We start from the raw sequence: 22,766 nt of genomic DNA on the forward strand, positions 1-22,766 counted from the left end.
ACTTAGATTGCCAGCTCCTCATGGAGCCTGGATTAGAGCTAGCCTGGCCTTCTTGGAGCTTACAGGGTACACAGGAATACACCCAGGTCAAATGTGCTAACTGCCATGAGAGCTGAAATAGTCTAGATGCTCAACAAGAGGGGATGGGTCTGAAACTTGCAACAGTAAGTAGGTGTCAAAGGCTGGGTATTTCCCCTTCTCTGTACCAGAACCCATGCTGACTTCTTGATGTTTTAACGTTTGAGACAAAGTCTCCCTGTGTAGTTTCACTGACCTGAATACACTATGTGCACAGTCTAACCTGGACCTCACCAAGATCCACCAGCCCCTGACTCCTAAGTTCTGGGATCAAAGGTGTGCACCAAAATATGCAGCTGCCAAGCTGAACCCTCAATGAGGCTCCTGGAGGGAAGTGACATTTTCTGGTTGCTGTTTCTTGAGAAAGGGTCTCACATGAACCCTGGCTTGGCTAAATTCAAAATGTAGCTCAGGATCTAGGAAATGAGGAAGAGAAAGGACATTGTGACCCCGACTCTGCTCAGGGTGGGTGACACTCACCTGGAATAACCTGAGTTTTAATACTTTTGAATAAAAGAGTGATCAGGCCATGGTAATCTGCACCATAACTTCTATTTGTTTATTTTATTTTATTTTATTTTATTTTATTTTATTTTATTTTATTTTATTGGTTTGTTTTGAAAAAACTCTATATATTACCCAGGCTGTCTTGAATGGCAGTATGTAGACTAGGATGGTCTACATCACAGAATACTAGAGCCTAAAATCACACAGATCCACCTGGCTCTGACTTCAACTTGCTGATAATGAAGATTTGCACCACTATACCTAGCTCCCAAATTTCTCATAGGAACAATAAAATCAGTGATCCAGAGTTCCAATTCCAGAAAGACTAGCATTTTGACATTCTCAAAAACAGGATTTGTATCTATGGGGAACTTGGAGATGTCTTGGCTATCACTGGTGAAAAAAATTGTTCTAACTGCTACTTCCTTGGGATAATCTTGGACATGAGGTCCAGGAACTTCCTTAGTACTGGGGGTTGGGAGTCACTTGTGCCTCCATCCTCCTTTAACACCAACTCACCATTGTCCCTGACCTTGCCATCTGGCTAAGGTCCCCGGAACTCGAACAGCTCCAGGAACAACAGGCATTGCCCAACCCAATATCATCCCTGGGAAGGTATCCAGGGTGACTTAGGGCCTACTGTACAGAGGGTGCAATGAGGCCCTCCCATTCCACAGCCAGGAGGGTGCAAGCAGGGAGTCCACCTCTGTCAGCAATGGCAGGGCTTAGTCAGCATCTGGGTGTCAACAGGACAGGGGAGGGACTATGGAGAGAATGAGGGTATTTAAAATCTCCTGAGGAGCCTCAACAGCTCCAAGCTCACTGCCTGCAGTTCCTGGACACCTGTTACCATGTGGTTCCTGATCCTGTTCCCAGCCCTGTCCCTAGGAGGGATTGGTGAGATGAGGAAGGGGGAGGGGTCACCGCCCTGACTCTCCTGCTGCTTTGGCCCTGGCCATCCCTTTCACCTCTCCCCTTACCCCAGCTACATCATGAGCAACGCCTGCTCCTCCTCTGCCCTGCACACTGCCAGGTCCCTCACAGTCCTTGCTCACAGAACAGGCCCCTGTCCACTCTCACTTTCCAGAACTTTCTCCTCTTCCTTAGACACCTGATCATCTCTGTGCTTCTCCAGTCTTTCTAAGGAACCCAACCTCTTAAAAATCTTAGGACCTCAGATGTCTCTCGAGTTCATTGTTTTTCCTAGAGCCTCGTAGCCTAACCCCTTAATCAAGAATTGCCTAAATCTCACACTGGTGCCACTGGCTGTCCAGCAGCTGCCAGCCTTCAGCTGTGTTCTCCACATCCTGACAATTGCTCCCCCATCTTCTGTAGATGTGCAGTTTCTACCAAAACATTCACTTCACAAACTGGCTTGAAAGGTCAGATGGGTTCCCCCTCCCTTTCTTGTGTGGAGAGAATGCCCGGGTCACTTCTCGCTGGCTTTTAGGTTTAGTCTGGTTTTTGGAAGAGGAATCAGGTGGCAGACCTCAGATGTGGAGAACAAATATCTTCATTAATCACTCACAACATCTCTGGCAGCATCTCTCACTGAATGGAGAGTTCCACTTAGGCTATGATGACTATGCAGCAAGCCTCAGGGAAATCCTCCTGTTTCTACCTCCCCAGCTCTGGGGTTACAGGCACACAGCATCACACCTGACTTTTTATCTCTGTTCTGGAGGGTTCAGCTCAGGTCCTAATGCTTACATGGCCAATCCTGTAGCAAACAAGCCATCTCCTGCCCAAGTCTTGGGAATAAGTTCTGAGTTAGTGTCTCATGATGTAGCCCAGGCTTGTCTTCAGTCCATGGCAATCCCTCTGCCTCAGCCTGCTCTGTACTGGGGTTACAGAGAAGTGCAGCTATGCGTGGTTTGCTAAACTTTCCTCTGTTTCCAAGTGCTGTGCCTTGGCCTGCCTCCTCTCCATCATGCCTCCCTCCCTGTGCTGCAGGCTCCTGTCCCATCTCATCAGAGCCCCATTGCCCAGCTCTAGTCCCCACTCTGTGCAGGACACCCCAAAAACCTCAATGCTTAACGCTAGTATCTCACATCAGCTGTGTCCTCCAATCTGCCTCACAGTGGCCTGACTTGATCTAACTGTGTCTCCAAGTCTGTCCAGAGGCTGCGTCCAAGAGAACCCTGAGCCTCTCAAATACCAAGATCATTTGCTCCACCTCCACAGGAACCAGAGCCTGTCTGTCAGAGACCCATAGAATTTCCTTCTCTCACTGCTTGTCCTGTCTCAAACTCCTTTAGGGAGCCCCACACCTCTTAGATGTCATCTCCACCACAGAACCTAAAATGAGCCCACGCCCTAGCCTTGACCCTGCTCCTTTACCTGGAAATACCTCAATCTCTTCATCCCAGCTGCCACTTCATGCCCAATCCAAGAAACCGAAAATCAACCCCAAGCTCTCTATCCTAGATTAATTTATTCATTCATATCTAGTTTTTTTGAAACCTCACCTTTCCAGAATTCCCAAAACCCAACCAAGGCTGTGACTTCTTTATAAACCTTGGAGACTCTAAATTCCATATCAGAAGATATCATTCTCATTGGACTAAGAATAAACTGGAAAGCTCTCTCTCTCTCTTTCCTCTCTCTCTCTCTCTCTCTCTCTCTCTCTCTCTCTCTCTCTCTCTCTCTCTCTCTCTTGCTTCCCTACCTTACCTTAACCCAAAACTATAAAATGACCTTACACTATACCCAATTCCTGATTCAAGAGTTCTTTCTGTACCCACAGCATAAATCTCCCTATCCAGGACCAGCCATATATTGGTCTCTACCCCAGATCCCCTGGACATGTCCCCAGATCCCAGTCCTGCTTAGCTGTGTCCCGCCAATGGTAGACGTCCCTACATGTGCCAACTCTCCCCTCCGCATTGCTCCTGTTGCAGATGCTGCACCTCCTCTCCAGTCTCGGGTGGTTGGAGGATTTAACTGTGAGAAGAATTCCCAACCCTGGCAGGTGGCTGTGTACTACCAAAAGGAACACATTTGTGGGGGTGTCCTGTTGGACCGCAACTGGGTTCTCACAGCTGCCCACTGCTATGTCGAGTGAGTAAGGGTGGAGACAGAAAAGCAGATTGGCAGCCAAGGAACATGACTTCAGGCCAGGCTGGGGTACTGAAGGACAGTGGGGTGGGACTGGCTGAAAGTCTACCCATGGCCTCCTGGACTCTCTTTCCTCCTGCATCTTGGTTTGTGTTCAGAGTCCTGTTTCTTTCTTTTCTGCCTTATTGTCTCTCTGTCTCTTGTCTGTATTCACATCTTACTGTCTCCATGGCCATCTGTCACTGTGTGTCTCTCCCTTGGGACTCTGCCCACACCTGTCTGGGTCTGCGTCTCATGTGTTCTCTTTTATCACTGCCGAAAATAGTAGGGACCAGGACTACAGGGCCTCTCAGGATAGAACGTCCTGTCCCTGAGGGTAGGCTATGAGAGAAGACCTCACTCTCCTCAGAGCAGCTCTGCCTTTAGGACCTTCTGTCCACTCTGAGGACACACAGAGAAGGGCTGGTCAGAACTGGAGCTGGGTGAGGTAACTGAATACAGAGAGAGCTGGATGATGAAGGATGAGTCGAGAGAGTTCCGACCTTGGGCAGCAGGCCAGGCCTTACCTGCTGTAGAAGTTCACCTGAGCAGTTCTCAGGCCTGCCTGTCCTCCCAGCCCCCACTTCCCTTGTCTTCTGTTCATGTCTTTATCTCTTTCTGTCTCTCTGACTCTATATGCGTGTATGTATGTATGTATGTATGTATGTATGTGTGTGTGTGTGTGTATGTATGTGTGTGTGTTTGTATATGTATGTGCCTTTCTGTTTCTGTTCGTTTTATTATATCTGTTTCTTTGAGTGTGTGTGTGTGTATCTTTCTGTCTGTGTGTGTTTCTGTCCCTGACTCTCTCTTCCTTCCTCCCTCCCTCTTCCCCCACCCCTTCCTATTTATTCTAACCAATCTCCCCATTGCCTCCTCTTACTTGCTCCATCTCCCTCCCTGTCTCCCAGCCAGTATGAGGTTTGGCTGGGCAAAAACAAGTTATTCCAAGAGGAACCCTCTGCTCAGCACCGATTGGTCAGCAAAAGCTTCCCTCACCCTGGCTTCAACATGAGCCTCCTGATGCTTCAAACAACACCTCCTGGGGCTGACTTCAGCAATGACCTGATGCTGCTCCGCCTCAGCAAGCCTGCTGACATCACAGATGTTGTGAAGCCCATCGCCCTGCCCACAAAGGAGCCCAAGCCGGGGAGCACATGCCTAGCCTCAGGCTGGGGCAGCATTACACCCACAAGATGTGAGTCTTCTCCAAGGAACAACGCTGAGTGTGGGGGAGGGGCAGAAAACACTAGACTGGGCCCTGCTCACCACCCACTTTCTCCCTGATCCACAGGGCAAAAGTCAGATGATCTTCAGTGTGTGTTCATCACGCTCCTCCCCAATGAGAACTGTGCCAAAGTCTACCTACAGAAAGTCACAGATGTCATGCTGTGTGCAGGAGAGATGGGTGGAGGCAAAGACACTTGTGCGGTAAGACAGACCCTCTCTGCAGTGAGGTGAAGGGCTGAGAGAACTGAGGTTCTGGGTTCCCACTTCAACACCCTGACTAGGCAGGCTCTTTGCATCCTTCCCTATAGAAAGGATGTGTCCTGGGAGGTGAGGATCCTGTAGCTGATACTATTTCTTCACTGTGATTTGTCTTAGGGGACTGTCCAATCCACCCCTCACCACAACCCCATGTCCCTGGAAGAGATGGCCACCCAAGAGATGGATTCCCTTACCTACTGATAGAGCTACTTTTAGAGTCCCTGTATTAATCGCCTTGGGAATCAGTTCCAGGTGGTCTACTAGAATCCAACTGCCAGGCCCTGCCTTACTTCTGTCCCTGTCCTTCTTTAGGGTGACTCCGGAGGCCCACTGATTTGTGATGGTATTCTCCAAGGAACCACATCAAATGGCCCTGAACCATGCGGTAAACCTGGTGTACCAGCCATCTACACCAACCTTATTAAGTTCAACTCCTGGATAAAAGATACTATGATGAAAAATGCCTGAGTGTCACATTGTCCCATGTTCTTAATAAAGCCCACCATGAAGCAAATGAGTTTAAGGTCTGACATTCTCTGTACTACTGGAGTGTAGTACCTAACCAAGGTTCCCTCAGCTAAGGTCAGGACTTCCAAAGTAGATTAGCTAGGGACAGGTGTACATGTATTGTTGGTTAAGGACATGGGGTTGAGACAAATGCAGACAAAAGGCTCAGACCAACTCAGGGATGCCACTTGAGTCTCCTCTGGCAAAGAAAATGTTCAGATCACAGAGGATAAGACTAGAGAGATCAGAATGGGAGACTCCAGCTAGCCCTGACCCTATACTGGAAGCTGAAGAAATGATAAACAGTCAGACACTGCAAAATCAGACTGCCTACCAACTTCCTTGAGTTGGGCTGGAGTGTTATGTTAATAAAATGTAGACTCACTGGAGAAGAGTCTGTCCACAAAGGGCAGGGACTGCCCCCAAAGACTAGGTAGGCTGAAGTATCTCCACTCCCAGAGGCCATTAGAGGGGATTTCTTTGATAGGGCTGGACCAATGGATGAAGAGTGACTTAGAACCATGTCCTGTGGGGCAGAGAATTACCCATCTTGGAAAAAGGGCCACAATGCTGCTGCTGCTGCAGGACCACAAACCATGGTCTGTTTAGAGGGACTTAGCCACAGTTAAGAGTATCAGAGAACTTCTCAAGAAGGGCCAGAGAAGGACAGAAGACTAGACAGAACTGGAAATCTAGGCACAACTCTGAGTAGGAGGAGGCTCTGGGGTTGAGTGAAGGATCCCCAGTCACCCTTGGCCCTGACAAAACTTACCGATGCCAATGCTAATGAAACTGAAGATGAAGTCTATCTTGTTAGGGCAGTAGCAGAGTGGTCAAAAGGAAAGGAACATAGTATGCAGGAGAATGACACAGTGCCAGGGCCAGAAATATGAAGCCATTGCCCATGTGAATATGAACTGGGGAGGAAAGGTAGGAAGATAACTACAGTCATTAGGAATTCCAATCTCTCTCTCTCTCTCTCTCTCTCTCTCTCTCTCTCTCTCTCTCTCTCTCTCTCCCTCCCTCCCTCCCTTCCTCCCCCCTCTCTCTGTCTCTAACTCTAACTCTAACTCTAACTATAACTCTAACTATAACTCTAACTCTAACTATAACTCTCTAACTATAACTCTCTCTCTCCTTCCTCTCACACCATGAGGAGACCAACCTAGGTTCTCAAGCAGCTGGAGAGGAGTGTCTTTTCATGTCCTGCCTGAGGAGTTTATAGACACACAGATATTATCTGTCTCCAAATGCAAGGTAAAGGCACTAGAGAGGTCTTGGTGTTGTGTCTTAATTGGCAGAATATTTGCCTAGCTGTGAGCATCCTGCATTTCATCCTCAGCACTGTGCTGAGCTGAGTCTGCAGCACATGCTGTGATCCCTGCACTTGGGAGGAGGATCAGAAAATCATGGTTATCACTCCATACACATTGAGCTGGAGGCCAGCCTGGGCTACATAGACCTGACACAAACAAGGCAGAGGAAGGGAATGTAGCTGTCTAGAATCCATCCCACAGTGAGGGACAGGAAATGGTTTAGAGATACAGCATCTACCTAGAGTCTCCAATGAGGTTCTTCTGGGGTTGTGGCTCAGTGAGTGAGACCCTGTGAAGTGTTTGTGTAAGGCACTGGGTTCTGACTTCAGAAACCCACTCCTCCTCTCTCATAAAAAATAGATATAAAAGAAAAACACATCAACCTCATTCACATTTACAAAATCATTACCTAGAAATTCAAAAATAACTCTACTGCCACTCATAGAGTGATCCAACAATGATGTTCCCAGTGTGAGCCCAAACCTAGACCCCCAGAGAGAATCGTAAAAGAGTGCCAGTATCCCACCCCAACAGTCACCTCTAGAACACAATGGAATGTACCCCCAGTCTATATATTCACTGGCCAGTGATTTTTTTCAACATTGATACATTTATGCCCCCTGCAGTCAATCCAGAGGCAAATAAATCCAGTGTATGCTCAGTGCACGTAGATAATCTACACATCCATTACACTGAACACCAACAAATTTACCAGGAAGATGAACATGGGGGACCAGCCACGTAGGACAAAATTTCAGTCCTCCTCCCAGGAACAGAGCAGGACAGCAGGGGAGGGAGAAAAATTCTGGGACCGGAATCTTTTCTCCCCTCTCTCTCAATGCATACACACCTTCATCCTCTTCCTCCTTTCCATATCCCCCTCTCATCTACAACCTCTTCCCTGTGGATGCTGTTTGAAACTCATCTTCAGCAACACTTCAACTCTTTCCATTCTCATGGACTGGACTCTTCCGGTGCAGTACACCTATCTCAAACTCCAGCATGACTATGTATGCTTGAAGACATACATTAAAGATAAGGCGCATGAATGTACTCACAAGTGGATGAATGCGTGCTTCCTCTATCATCCTTTAGAGCAAAGAACGGTGTAGATTTCAGAAAAACTTGGACACAGAGGCCTAAGACTCAGAAGAGAACTTGGTTGCCAGTTGATCACCAGGTCCTCACTTACCCTGGATTAGGGCTAGCCTGGCCTTCTTGGAGCTTACAGGGCACACATGCATGCACCCAGGTCAAATGTGCTAACTGCCATGAGAGCTGAAATAGTCTAGATGCTCAATGAGAGGGGATGGGTCTGAAACCTGCAACAGTAAGTAGGTGTCAAAGGCTGGGTATTTCCCCTTCTCTGTATCAGAACCCATGAAACTTCTTGATGATTTAACATTTGAGACAAAGTCTCCCTGTGTAGTTAGTTTCACTGGCCTGAATACACTATGTGCACAGTCTAACCTGGACCTCACCAAGATCCACCAGCCTCTGACTCCTAAGTTCTGGGATCAAAGGTGTGCACCAAAATATGCAGCTGCCAAGCTGAACCCTTAATGAGGCTCCTGGAGGGAAGTGACATTTTCTGGTTGCTGTTTCTTAAGAAAGGGTCTCACATGGCCCAGGCTGGGCTAACCTCAAAATATAGCTCAGGATCTAGGAAATGAGGAAGAGAAAGGACATTGTGACCCCACCTCTGTTCAGGGTGGGTGGCACTCCCCTGGAATAGTCTGAATTTTCATACTTTTGAATAAAAGAGTGATCAAGCCATGGTAATCTGCACCATAACTTCTATTTATTTTATTTTATTTTATTTTATTTTATTTTATTTTATTTTATTGGTTTGTTTTGAAAAAGCTCTATATATTACCCTGGCTGTCTTGAAAGTCACGATGCTGACTAGGATGGTGTACATCACAAAATACTACAACCTAAAATCATACAGATCCACTTGGCTCTGGCTTTAAAGTGCTGGTATTGAAGGAGTGCACCACTATACCCAGCTCCCAAACTTCTAATAAAACAGTAAAATTAGTGATCCAGAGTTCCAAGTCCAAAAAGGAAGCATTTTGGCATTATCCAAGAAAGGATTTGTATCTGCAGAGAGCTTGCAGCGCTCTAGGCTATCACTTGTGCAAATAATCTTTTGTATCTTTAACTTTCTGGGGATAATCTTGGTCTTGAGGTATAGGACCTTCCTTAGAAATGGGGGTTGAGGGTTACTTGCTTCTCCATCCTCCATTCAACCCAACTCACCATTGCCCCTGAACTTGCCATCTGGCTATGGTACACGGAATATTAACAACTCCAGAAACAGCAGGTCCTTCCCCATCCAATCTCATCCTTGAGAAGGTAAACAGGGTGACCTACAGCCTACTGTACAGCAGGTGCAACGAGTGGTAGTGCATGGAGTCCACCTCTGTCACAAGGAAGAACTTTGGTCAGCATCCAGCTGCCAACATGGCAGGGGAGGAGCTGTGGGAGGAATGAGAGTTTTTAAAGTCTCCCCAAGGAGCCTCAAAAGCTCCAAACTCACTCCCTGCAGCTCCTGGACACCTGTTACCATGTGGTTCCTGATCCTGTTCCTTGCCCTGTCCCTAGGAGGGATTGGTGAGATGAGGGAATGGGAGGGGTCACAGCCCCGACTCCCCAACTTCCTTAGGCCCTGGCCATTCCTTTCCCCTCTCTCCTCACCCCAGCTACATCATGAGGAACACCTGCTCCTCCTTCTCTGCCCTGCACAGTGCCAGGTCCCTCACAGTTCTTGCACTGAGTACAGGCCCCTGTTCCTTCCTACTTTCTAGAACTTTATCCTCTTCCTTAGACACCTGACCATCTCTGGCCTTCTCCACTCTTTCTAAGGAACCCAACCTCTTACAAATCTTAGGACCTCAGATGTCCTTCAAGTTCATTGTTTTTCCTAGAGCCTCATAGCCCAACCCCTTAATCAGGAATTGCCTAAATCTCACACTAGCGCCTCTGGCTGTCCAGCAATGGCCAGCCTTCAGCTGTGTTCTCCACATCCTGACAATTGTTCCCCCACAACTGGGTTCTGGGTTGCTTCTCCAGAACGACCATATACCCTGATCCCAGCCCTACTTAACTCTGTCCCCCAAAAGTGCACCTCCCTACATGTGCCAACTCTCCCCTCCCCCATTGCCCCTGTTGCAGATGCCGCACCTCCTGTCCAGTCTTGGGTGGTTGGAGGATTTAAATGGGAGAAGAATTCCCAACCCTGGCCGGTGGCTATGTACCACTACAACAAATATATAATGTGGGGGTATCCTGTTGGACCCTGTAGTGGCTATTCCTGGTTGTCAACTTGACAATATTTGGAATGAACTACAATCCGGAATTGGAAGGCTCACCAGTGACCCTTATCTGGAGGCTTGGAGATCCTTATCTGGATCTTGGTTTGAAGATCTTGAGCCACAGTGGCTATGGATTCCAGAAGATTGAATCTCTGAGTTTAAGGAACACACCTTTAATCTGGGCTACACCTTCTGCTGGAGACAATATAAGGACATTGGAAGAAGGGAGTCTAGCTCTTGCTCTTGCTCCTTCGCCTGCTTGCTGCGTGAGACTGAGTAACTGCTAGATCCTTGGACTTCCATTCACAGCTGCGACTGAACCATTGTTGGGAATTGGGCTGCCGACTGTAAGTCATCAATAAATTCCTTTACTATCTAGAGACTATCCATAAGTTCTGTGACTCTAGAGAACCCTGACTAATACAGAAGTTGGTACCAGGAGTGGTCCTAGAGTAACAGAAGTACAAGGATGAATCTTTTAAAATATTGGAATTGGCTTGTTGATCCACCAGCACTTTCAACTATTGAAACCTCTCCAGATTCACTCCCTTCTGGGAGCTTAGAGAATTTTGAAGACCCATGGTTGAAACTATATTCCGAACTTAAAGAAGCTAATGCCCTTGATTTTCTTAATGAATTAGGTGATTCAGTGCACAAAGCTTTCTACAAGATGGGGAAAAAATCGGAAAATGATTTTACTGGCTGGCTGCTCTTAGTATCTGTGGAAAGAATGATGAATGAAAGGAAGGAGTTGTGTGATAAAATCGAAAGGCTCCAGACACAAGTAAACGATCTAAAAGTTGCTAAGTGTGTCCTTGAAGAAAATCTTCTCTCTTGTAGCAACAGAGCTCAAGTTGCAGAAAATCAAACGGAAACTCTCATTGTAAGGTTGGCTGAACTACAGCCAAAATTCAAGTCTCAGCCTCAGAGTGTGTCAACAGTTAAAGTAAGGGCTCTAATTGGCAAAGAATGGGATCCTACAACATGGGACGGGGATGTGTGGGAAGACCATGTTGAAGCTGAGAATTTTGAATCTTCAGATTCTCAAGGGTTTGCCCCACCTGAGGAAGTAGTACCCTCAGCCCCACCCCTTGAAATAATGCCTTCCCCACATGAGGAAATTAATTTTGCAGAGTCTGATAAACCAGCAATGACTTTCACTACTGATGTTTCTCAAGGCCCACCAATAGTTTCTTCTAGACCTATAACCAGACTCAAAGCAAAACAGGCTCCTAGAGGGGAGGTAGAAAGTGTAGTCCATGAGGAAATTCGCTACACTACTAAGGAGCTTAATGAGTTTGCTAATTCATTCAAGCAGAAACCTGGTGAATATGTGTGGGAATGGATTTTAAGGGTGTGGGATAAGGGTGGAAGGAACATAAAACTAGAGCAGGCTGAGTTTATTGACATGGGTCCTCTGAGTAGAGATTCTAGGTTTAATACGGAAGCTCGCATAGTTAAAAAAGGTGTCAAAAGTTTGTTTGAATGGTTGGCTGAGGTGTTTATCAAAAGATGGCCTACTGGAAATGACTTGGAGATGCCTGATATTCCGTGGCTTAGTGTTGATGAAGGGATTTTAAGACTTAGGGAAATTGCAATGCTAGAGTGGATATATTGTGTAAAGCATAACTGTCCACAATGGGAAGGTTCAGAAGATATGCCCTTCACCAGCTCTATAAGACGCAAATTGGTGAGAGGGGCACCAGCACATTTGAAGGGTTTTGTTCTTTCCCTTTTCCTTGTGCCAGATCTTAGCATTGGAGATGCTTCTGCTCAATTAGATGAATTAAATTCACTGGGTTTAGTTGGATTCCGAGGTAACAAGGGCCAGGTGGCAGCATTGAATCGCCAGAGACAAGGTGATTCTAGTTATTATAATGGACAGCGTAGACAAAAGAATGTTTATAATAACATACCCAGTAATGGTCAGCACAGGAGAGGTGAAATTTATAATGGCATGACTCGGTTGGACCTTTGGTACTGGCTAACCAATCATGGTATTTCCAGGGATGAAATACATAGGAAGCCTACTGCATATTTGTTTGGTCTGTATATGCAGAAAAATTCTCAAACAAATGAAAGAAAGGCTACATTAGATCATGGTAAACAGCCAAATGAAAGAAAGGCTACATTAGATCGTGGTAAACAGCAATCTCGGCCAGTGAATCAATTTCCAGACTTGAGACAGTTTGCAGATCCAGAACCCCTTGAATGAAGGGGTGGCCAGGTTCCGCTGAGGAAGGATCTTGATAAGACACTCAAAGGTTTTGCTGTTACCCTTTCTCCAGTTCTTCCCCAGAGGGACCTACGGCCTTTTACAAGGGTAACTGTAAACTGGGGAAAAGGAAATAATCAGACTTTTCGGGGTCTGCTGGATACTGGTTCTGAGTTGACACTGATCCCAGGGGATCCCAAGAAACATTGTGGCCCTCCAGTTAAAGTAGGGGCTTATGGAGGGCAGGTGATTAATGGAGTTTTGACTGATGTCCGACTCACAGTAGGTCCAGTAGGTCCCCGGACACATCCTGTGGTGATTTCCCCAGTTCCAGAATGTATAATTGGGATAGATATACTCAGAAATTGGCAGAATTCTCATATTGGTTCCCTGAACTGTAAAGTGAGGGCTATTATGGTTGGAAAGGCCAAATGGAAGCCTTTAGAGTTGCCTCTGCCAAAGAAAATAGTGAATCAAAAACAGTATCGTATTCCTGGAGGAATTGCAGAAATTACTGCCACTATCAAGGACTTGAAAGATGCAGGGGTGGTGGTTCCCACCACATCTCTGTTTAACTCTCCTATCTGGCCAGTGCAGAAAACAGATGGATCATGGAGAATGACAGTTGATTATCGAAAACTAAATCAGGTGGTAACTCCAATTGCAGCTGCTGTACCAGACGTAGTTTCGTTACTTGAGCAAATTAACACATCTCCTGGCACCTGGTATGCGGCTATTGATCTGGCAAATGCCTTCTTCTCAGTACCTGTCCATAAGGACCACCAGAAGCAATTTGCTTTCAGTTGGCAAGGCCAACAGTATACCTTCACAGTTTTGCCTCAAGGATATATTAACTCTCCTGCCCTGTGTCATAATTTAGTTAGAAGGGATCTTGATCGTTTGGATCTTCCACAAAATATCACATTGGTGCACTATATTGATGACATTATGCTGATTGGACCAAGTGAGCAGGAAGTAGCAACTACTTTGGACTCATTGGTAACACATATGCGTATCAGAGGATGGGAAATAAATCCAACCAAAATTCAAGGACCATCTACCTCAGTGAAATTCTTAGGAGTCCAGTGGTGTGGGGCATGCAGAGATATTCCTTCTAAGGTGAAAGATAAGTTATTGCACCTGGCCCCTCCTACAACCAAGAAAGAAGCACAACGTTTAGTGGGTCTATTTGGATTCTGGAGACAACACATCCCTCACTTGGGTGTGTTACTTAGGCCTATTTACCAAGTGACTCGGAAAGCTGCTAGCTTTGTGTGGGGCCTGGAACAGGAGAAGGCCCTTCAACAGGTCCAGGCTGCTGTGCAGGCTGCTCTACCACTTGGACCATATGACCCAGCAGACCCGATGGTACTTGAGGTGTCTGTGACTGATAGAGATGCTGTTTGGAGCCTCTGGCAGGCCCCTGTAGGTGAATCACAGAAAAGACCTTTGGGATTTTGGAGCAAAGCTCTACCATCATCTGCAGACAACTATTCTCCCTTTGAAAAACAGCTCTTGGCCTGTTATTGGGCCTTAGTGGAAACTGAACGTTTGACAATAGGACACCAAGTTACTATGCGACCTGAACTACCCATCATGAGCTGGGTACTATCAGACCCTGCAAGTCATAAAGTGGGACGCGCACAGCAGCAATCTATTATCAAATGGAAGTGGTATATACGTGATCGGGCCAGAACAGGTCCTGAAGGCACAAGCAAGTTACATGAAGAAGTTGCTCAAATGCCTATGGTTTCTACTCCTGTTACAATGCCATCTGCTGCCAAGCATGCGCCTATAGCCTCATGGGGTGTTCCCTATGATCAACTGACTGAAGAGGAGAAGACTAGAGCCTGGTTTACTGATGGCTCTGCACGTTATGCAGGCACCACCCAGAAGTGGACAGCTGCAGCATTACAACCCCTTTCTGGGACAACCTTGAAAGACACAGGTGAAGGGAAATCTTCACAGTGGGCAGAACTTCGGGCAGTACACATGGTATTACAGTTTGTTTGCAAGAAGAAATGGCCAGATGTACGATTATTCACTGACTCATGGGCTGTAGCCAATGGATTGGCTGGATGGTCAGGGACTTGGAAAGATCACAATTGGAAAATTGGTGAGAAAGACATCTGGGGAAGAAGTATGTGGATAGATCTCTCCAAATGGGCAAAGGATGTGAAGATATTTGTGTCCCATGTAAAAGCTCACCAAAAGGTGACTTCAGCCGAGGAGGAGTTCAATAATCAAGTGGATAAGATGACCCGTTCTGTGGACAATCAGCCTCTCTCCCCAGCCATCCCTGTCATTGCTCAATGGGCACATGAACAAAGTGGCCATGGTGGTCGAGATGGAGGTTATGCTTGGGCTCAGCAACACGGGCTTCCACTCACCAAAGCTGACCTGGCTACAGCTGCTGCTGATTGCCAGATCTGCCAACAGCAGAAACCAACACTGAGTCCCAGTTATGGCACCATTCCTCGAGGTGACCAGCCAGCAACCTGGTGGCAGGTTGACTACATTGGACCACTTCCTTCATGGAAAGGACAGCGTTTTGTTCTTACTGGAGTAGATATTTATTCTGGTTATGGATTTGCCTTTCCTGCACGTAATGCCTCTGCTAAAACCACCATTCATGGATTGACAGAATGCCTTATCTATCGTCATGGTATTCCACACAGTATTGCTTCTGACCAAGGAACTCATTTCACAGCCAGAGAAGTACGACAGTGGGCCCACAATCATGGAATTCACTGGTCTTACCACATTCCCCATCATCCTGAAGCAGCTGGTCTGATAGAAAGATGGAATGGCCTTTTGAAGACGCAGTTACGGCGCCAATTAGGTGGTAACAGCTTGGAAGGATGGGGCAGAGTTCTTCAGAAGGCAGTATATGCTTTGAATCAGCGCTCGATATATGGTACAGTTTCACCCATAGCCAGGATTCATGGATCCAGGAATAAAGGGGTGGAAAATGGAATAGTTCCACTTACTATCACTCCTAGTGACCCTTTAGGAAAATTTTTGCTTCCTGTCCCCATAACTCTAGGTTCTGCTGGCTTAGAAGTTTTGGCTCCAGAGAGGGGAGTGCTCCTACCAGGAGCTACAACAAACATTCCATTGAACTGGAAGCTCAGACTTTCCCCTGGTCATTTTGGGCTTCTAATGCCCTTAAACCAACAGGCTAAAAAAGGAATAACAGTGTTAGGAGGGGTGATAGATCCAGATTACCATGGGGAAATTGGATTACCTCTTCACAATGGTGGTAAGCAAGATTATGTCTGGAGTATAGGAGATCCCTTAGGGTGGCTCTTAGTACTACCATGTCCTGTGATTAAAGTCAATGGGAAACTACAACAGCCTAATCCAAGCAGGATGACAAAGGACGCAGACCCATCAGGAATGAAGGTATGTGTCAATCCTCCAGGAAAAGAGCCAAGACCTGCTGAGGTGCTGGCTGAAGGTGAAGGAAATACAGAATGGGTAGTAGAGGAAGGTAGTTATAAATACCAATTAAGGCCACGTAACCAGTTGCAGAAACGAGGATTATAAAGTACTATGAATGCCCACTGTAAATTTACTAATGCGTTTGCGATTGTACGAGGGATAGTTATATCATGTTAGGCGTATTTACAACCTTGTTATTGTTTCATGTGAACATGAGATATTATTTGTGTCAAGTTGACAAGGGGTGGATTGTAGTGGCTATTCCTGGTTGTCAACTTGACAATATTTGGAATGAACTACAATCCGGAATTGGAAGGCTCACCAGTGATCCTTATCTGGAGGCTTGGAGATCCTTATCTGGATCTTGGTTTGAAGATCTTGAGCCACAGTGGCTATGGATTCCAGAAGATTGAATCTCCGAGTTTAAGGAACACACCTTTAATCTGGGCTACACCTTCTGCTGGAGACAATATAAGGACATTGGAAGAAGGGAGTCTAGCTCTTGCTCTTGCTCCTTCGCCTGCTTGCTGCGTGAGACTGAGTAACTGCTAGATCCTTGGACTTCCATTCACAGCTGCGACTGAACCATTGTTGGGAATTGGGCTGCCGACTGTAAGTCATCAATAAATTCCTTTACTATCTAGAGACTATCCATAAGTTCTGTGACTCTAGAGAACCCTGACTAATACAGACCCCAACTGAGTTCTCACAACTGCCCACTGCTATGACATGTGAGTAAAGGTGGAGACAGGAAAGCAGATTGGCAGCCAGAGATCATCACTACAGGTTAGGCTGGGGTACTGAAGGGCATGGAGATGGGACTGGCTGAAAGTCTATCCATGACTTCCTGGGTCTCTCTTTACTCTTGCATCCAGACTTGGGTTCCAGAGTCCTGTTCCTTTCTTTTCTGCCTTACTGTCCATCTTTCTCCTGTTTATATTCACATCTTACTGTCTTCGTGGCCATCTGTCACTGTGTATCTCTCCCTTGGGACTCTGCCCACACCTGTCAGGGTCTGTCTCATGAGTTCCCTTTTATCAATACGAAAAATTCTGGGGACCAGACATAAAGGCCGCTCAGGGTCAGGGTAGAACGTGCTTTTCCTGAGGGTGAGAGAAGTCCTCACTCTCCTCAGGGCAGCTCTGCCTTTAGGACCTTCTGTCCATTCTGAGGACACACAGAGAAGGGCTAGTCAGAACTCGAGCTGGGTCCGGTAACTGAGTACAGAGAGACCTGGATGCTGGGGGGTTAGTGGGGAGAGCTCAGATCTTGGGCTGCAGGCAAGGCCTTACCTGCTGGGGAAGTTCATCCATGTTCTAGCTGCATCTGAGCAGCATTAAGGCCTATCCCTCCTCCCTGCTCCCTCTTCCCTTCTCTTCTGTTCCTGTCTCTGTCCCTTCTGTCTCTCTGCTTCTGTATGTATGTATATATGTATATATGTATGTATGTATGTATGCATGCATGAGCCTTTCTGTCTCTCTGTTTTTCTGTCTCTGTTTCTGTGTGTATGTGTTTGTGTATCTTTCTGTCTGTGAGTGTTTCTGTCCCTGACTCTATCTTCCTTCCTCCCTCCCTCCTCCCCAACCCCTTCCTATTTACTCTACCCAATCTCCCCATTGCCTCCTCTCACTTGCTCCATCTCCTTCCCTTCCCCACCAGCCAGTATAATGTTTGGCTGGACAAAATCAAGCTATTCCAAGATGAACCCTCTGCTCAGCACCGATTGTTCACAAACAATTCCCTCACCATGGCTTCAACATGAGCCTCCTGATGCTCCAAACCATACCTCCTGGAACCAACGTCACCAATGACCTGCTGCTGCTCCACCTCAGCACTTATGGCAAAAAACGCCTAAGTGTCACATTGTCCCCTGTTCTCAATTAAATCCACTCTGCAACAAATGAGTTCAAGGTCTGACAGTCTCTGTCCTACTGGAGTTCAGTAACCAATCAGCGTTCCCTCAGCTAAGGTCAGGACTTCCAAAGTAGACCAGCAAGGGACAGATGTACATGTACTGTTGGCTAAGGGGATAGGGTTGAGACAAATGCAGACAAAAGGCTCAGACCAAGTCAGGAATGCCACATGTAGTGGCTATTCCTGGTTGTCAACTTGACTATATTTGGAATGAACTACAATCCAGAATTGGCAGGGTCACCAGTGACCCTAATCTGGAGGCTGGGTGATAGAAGTTTCTGACCTGGATCTTAGTGTGGAGATCTTGAGGCATAGTGGCTATAGATTCCAGAAGATTAAGACAGGGAGATCTCCGAGTTCAAGGTCATCTGGGATTAAAGGTGTGGTGGCACACACCTTTAACCTGTGCTACACCTTCTGCTGGAGACCATATAAGGACATTGGAAGAAGGGAGTCACGCTCTTGCTCTTTCGCCTGCTTGTTCTGTGGGACTGAGCATCTGCTAGATCCTTGGACTTCCATTCACAGCTACTACTGAACCATTGTTGGGAATTGGACTGGAGACTGTAAGTCATCAATAAATTCCTTTACTATATAGAGACTATCCATATGTACTGTGACTCTAGAGAACCCTACTAATATAGAAGTTGGTTCCAGGGACTGGGGTATTGCTCTGATAGGCCTGACCATGCTTTTATTTGAAAGAATTTTGGGATTCTGTGACTTTGGATTTGGAAAGCAGTGGAATGCTTTAAATGGGGCTCAATGGGTCATCCTAGTAGGAATATGGAAGACTTAGTTGCTGGGAGTAATTTGAACTGCGTTGACCTGGCCCAAGAGATTTCAAAGGAGAAGAATTTTAGAATGTGGCATGAAGACTGCTTTTGTGTTATTTTGATGAAGAATGTGGCTACTTTTTGCTCATGTCTGAAAAGTCTGCCTGAGGCTAAGGTGAAGAGGCTCAGATTAATTGTATTGACAAAGGACGTTTCCAAAAACCTCAGCAGAGACTTTGTTTTCTGGTTAAGTCTTATGAAGAGTAGTTTGAAGAAGCATAACAAGCTTAGAAAGGAAAAATATCAAATATATGCTTTGAGTCTTAATGGGGTACCAGGAAGTGAAATAGAGCAAAATCCTGTGTTCTAGGAGATAACAGATTGAGTGGGATCTTGGAGCAAGATCCTACCCAGATAAATTTAGATCCAGACATGGTGGTACACACCTTTATTCCCAGGAGACAGGCATAGTAATCTCTGCATTCAAGGCCAATCTACAGAGCAAGACCCAGGATAGCCAAGCTTAGGCAGTGAAAGGGTTTAGAAAACAGAAAGCCAGTGACAATGTAATAGTACAAGTGGGTCATGTTCTAATTCCTGCAAGCAGCAGAACTCAGCAGCTAGTTCAATTATTTGTGCTGAAGCAGGGGGAAATTCAAGAGAATGAACATGTTTTCCAATCACATATGCTGCCTTCCCATTAGATGAACCATCTGTAAATACAGTAAGTGTATTGTCAATGGGCTGCATGCATAAGTTTACAGGGAATACAAAAGCATGCGTAGAGGCAAATTGTAACAATTTATCTTTTGGATAATGGTTATTAATTTTCCCTAAAAATTTGTACATGCAATAGGCCAAATATCAGTATTTTGCAATGACCAATTTAACTGCTGTTTGGAATAAGGGATAAATATTTCATCAGGTTCTTTCCCAAAATATATCTGTGACTCCAACCTACAACTCTGTATTAACACAGCAACAGCTTCATAATAAGGTGTTAAGACTTTCTTTGGAGACAAACAAAGATGAATCCACATTAATGGTCCCTTTTGCAAAAGGGCTGCAATGGCGCATGAGTTATAGCAATAACGCAAGCACTCAACAATTGATCATAGTCTACAGAATGTATGTTATTGTCTAATAGCTTCCTCTACTCTCTGTAAAGCTATTCATCCCTCATCTGTTAACTGTCTCAGGGAATTAGGATTTGCATCCCCTTGAGGATATCAAACAGAGGTTTAAGTTCTCCTGTAGTAAGCTTAAGATGAGGTTTTAGGCAATTATTATCTCCCAACAACCTTTGAAAATCATTTAGTAAGTAAATTATCTTTTCTTACTAGAATTTTCTGTGCCACACTTTGCTTAGGATATAACTTATTTTCCAAATATTGAAAAAGAATTTGCCTTTGAATCTTTTTTGGAGCAACAACTACTCTAACATTTGTAAGCTTGTTGTATAAGAACAAAAGTTTGCAGTAAAACCTCCTCAAAAAGATCAGCTAATAAAATATACACATAATCAATAATATACACTGGAAGATTCAAAGTCCTAACTTCTTGTATTGAAGCAGCGACAAAAATTTTTTACATAATGTAAGACTATTAGCTATTCTTTGAGGCAAAAATTTCCAATGATATTGATTCATGGGCTCTTTCAAATTACAAACTGACTAAAAGCAAACCCTTTACAATCATTAGGGTGCAAAGGAATAAAGAATAATCCTCCAAATCCATAATTATTCTATATGGAGTAGGCAGGCCAGATTACAATGCCTCTACAAGTTCCATAGTCTCATTAACCTTTTGCAAACCCTGCAACAATCTCCACCTGCCAGATTTTTTTCTCAATTACAAATATGTGTGAGTCAGAATCCTGAGCCTGTACTCAAACAGCAAACTGCAGAGAATGGAACACTGGCAGTTTAACCATAATTTTTAAGTTTCTCTTTTAACACCAGAGCACAGCCACAATTTTGGGAAGCAAACCCTAATTTAACAGTGTAAACAATCCATTGTCTTTTAAAATCAACACCAAAAGCACTACTTTCACGATTTTAAGTTTTAAGTGTCTCCCTACTTTTGAAATGCAGTCAGCAAGGCTGGGTCATTCTGAGATGGCGGCCTAGACAGAGCATGCCAGAACTTTGGAAAGCAAAACTCAACTTCCAACAATCCAGTCTCCAAAAAACACCAAGTGAATCACCTCCATGCTACAAAGCTTGGCTGCCCTTTCCTGCACACAAATGCAAGAAGGTGCAGCCCCCAATACCTCAAAGAGACACTGCCCTCTAGGGATTTATCCCATCTTTTATAAATCTGGTTTCTAGGATAAGAATTACATAAAATATTGCCCAATTTAGGTGTATCTTTAGAGACCTGTCTCCTTGGGTTGTCTCATGCCATGTGTTGTAGTTCTGAATTACTCCAAACCAGAGTTGTCAGTTTTAAACCAACTTTCTGTTACCAATGTTACAAAATTTAATCATCACCTATAACTTGTAAGCTGATAATCTATAATTATCCCATCCCGTGGGATTCAGTTATTCGTGGGTACGAGGGAGACCGCAAACCTGGAAGGAAATGGGATTGGAAGAGGAGAAGCAGGAGACCAAGCAAAGTTGTCAAGGTCTCGTTTATTAGACTGAGGAATTTGTTTTTAAAGCATACATCGAGGAGAATAGGGGAGGGGTCGAGGGGGAATTTTACAAAGAACAAAGAAGTGGGCATCTGCTGACATGGGGGCTGAAGTCAGGCTCAGGCTGGCACTCTGCATCTTATCTCCGGAATATAGATTCTCCTTGACAGCCTTGGGTGTCAGGCTGGGCTCAGATGTAACTCATACCCTTGGATGGCATGGGAGTTCAGGAAGAGATAGGGAAGAGGGGGCTATAATTCAGCTTTTGCAGCCTCAGGTGCCAGGAAGGGAATAGGGAGGAGGGAGCTATAACCAGTTCCTAGCACGAGGACATTGGCCTGTCAGGGAGTTTGTGAAGGGCTCGCTTTCTCATGGGATGGTCTCTGACATCTCCGCCTTTTGACATGTTTATACTTTTAAAACGATTCAGAAGCCGGGCGTGGTGGTGCACGCCTTTAATCCCAGCACTCGGGAGGCAGAGGCAGTTGGATTTCTGAGTTCGAGGCCAGCCTGGTCTACAGAGTGAGTTCCAGGACAGCCAGTGCTACACAGAGAAACCCTGTCTCGAAAAAAAAAAAAAAAAAAAAAAAAAAAGATTCAGAAACAAAAATGAAAGAGCTGCATACATTTACTTATTTAAACCAAACAAAATTCTTAATTTTTCTAGTTGTAATTTCAAGAAAGGAGCTCCTTGTTACCTTTCGAACTCAATATTCACAGTCACAGAGGTTTTTGTAGGAGAAAAGGCCATCAGTTCCCTTACAATAGAACTCGAGAAGTGCCTTGTCCCTTTAAGAGTGGCTTTTCAGAGATGCTCCTGGCAGGGCTTCTCCAGCTGTGCTGGACTCCTAACTACAGGTGTAGGGCTCCAAAGACCAAATGATACTGTTTGTTTGTTTATTTATTTATTTATTTATTCTTTTTTTTCTTTTTCTTTTTTTCTTTTTTTTTTTTTTTTTCTTTTTGAAATGAGTTTAAATTAAATCAAGGGCTGAACAGCCAGAAGATAAAGTTTTAACTGGTTTTTCTTTTGAACGTGAAACACAGAACAACAAACAATCAATCAAACCACAAAATGAAAACAGACTTCACATTTGTTGACGGACATAGATGGATTGGCTCGCCAGGAACAGACAATAGACAGAGAAGAAAGAGAACTAGAAGTCCCAAAGGGACACAGATATCCTTCTTAAGAGACTGAGAACCAAGCATTCCTCCTCTAGGAGAGCTCTGAAACAGCTTATGTCCATTTTCCTTCTCTTTCACCAAATCGTCCCCAGATAGTGGGAGAGGACTGCTTTTCTCAATCCCATTCTCTCATGTCTCAGGTATGAACTATCTCTAGTCAGGGTAAAAAGCACCTATGAGAATTACCTTTGCTTCTCTAGATATTCACATAGCTCTAAACACATACACAAAACACATTTTACCTTTACATTGTTCTTCTACAAGGTTTATTCACCAAACATA

General features: G+C 45.2%; 2 protein-coding genes and 2 pseudogenes across 3 annotated transcripts in view; all 4 read left to right on the forward strand.

The window, feature by feature from the left end:
* Klk1b21 (kallikrein 1-related peptidase b21) overlaps positions 1-22,766 on the forward strand; it is a 101,968-nt gene that overhangs the window by 6,668 nt on the left and 72,534 nt on the right. The window lies entirely within an intron of this gene.
* Klk1b26 (kallikrein 1-related petidase b26) lies at positions 1,395-5,686 on the forward strand. 2 transcript variants are annotated; one of them, NM_010644.3, is made up of 5 exons: positions 1,395-1,482; positions 3,486-3,645; positions 4,593-4,879; positions 4,976-5,112; positions 5,482-5,686. In NM_010644.3, exons 1-5 carry the CDS (start codon positions 1,437-1,439, stop codon positions 5,635-5,637), a joined length of 786 nt encoding a protein of 261 aa, NP_034774.1. In that variant the 5' UTR covers positions 1,395-1,436; the 3' UTR covers positions 5,638-5,686. The 2 variants fall into 2 exon arrangements, with proteins under 2 accessions (NP_034774.1, XP_006540738.1); XM_006540675.4 differs by lacking the exons at positions 1,395-1,482; positions 3,486-3,645 and adding an exon at positions 4,007-4,129.
* Positions 9,537-10,293, forward strand: Klk1b18-ps (kallikrein 1-related peptidase b18, pseudogene; annotated as a pseudogene).
* Klk1b28-ps (kallikrein 1-related peptidase b28, pseudogene) lies at positions 16,660-17,871 on the forward strand (annotated as a pseudogene).

The sequence above is a fragment of the Mus musculus genome, chromosome 7 (assembly GCF_000001635.26).
Source record: "Mus musculus strain C57BL/6J chromosome 7, GRCm38.p6 C57BL/6J".
Lineage (NCBI taxonomy): Eukaryota > Metazoa > Chordata > Mammalia > Rodentia > Muridae > Mus > Mus musculus.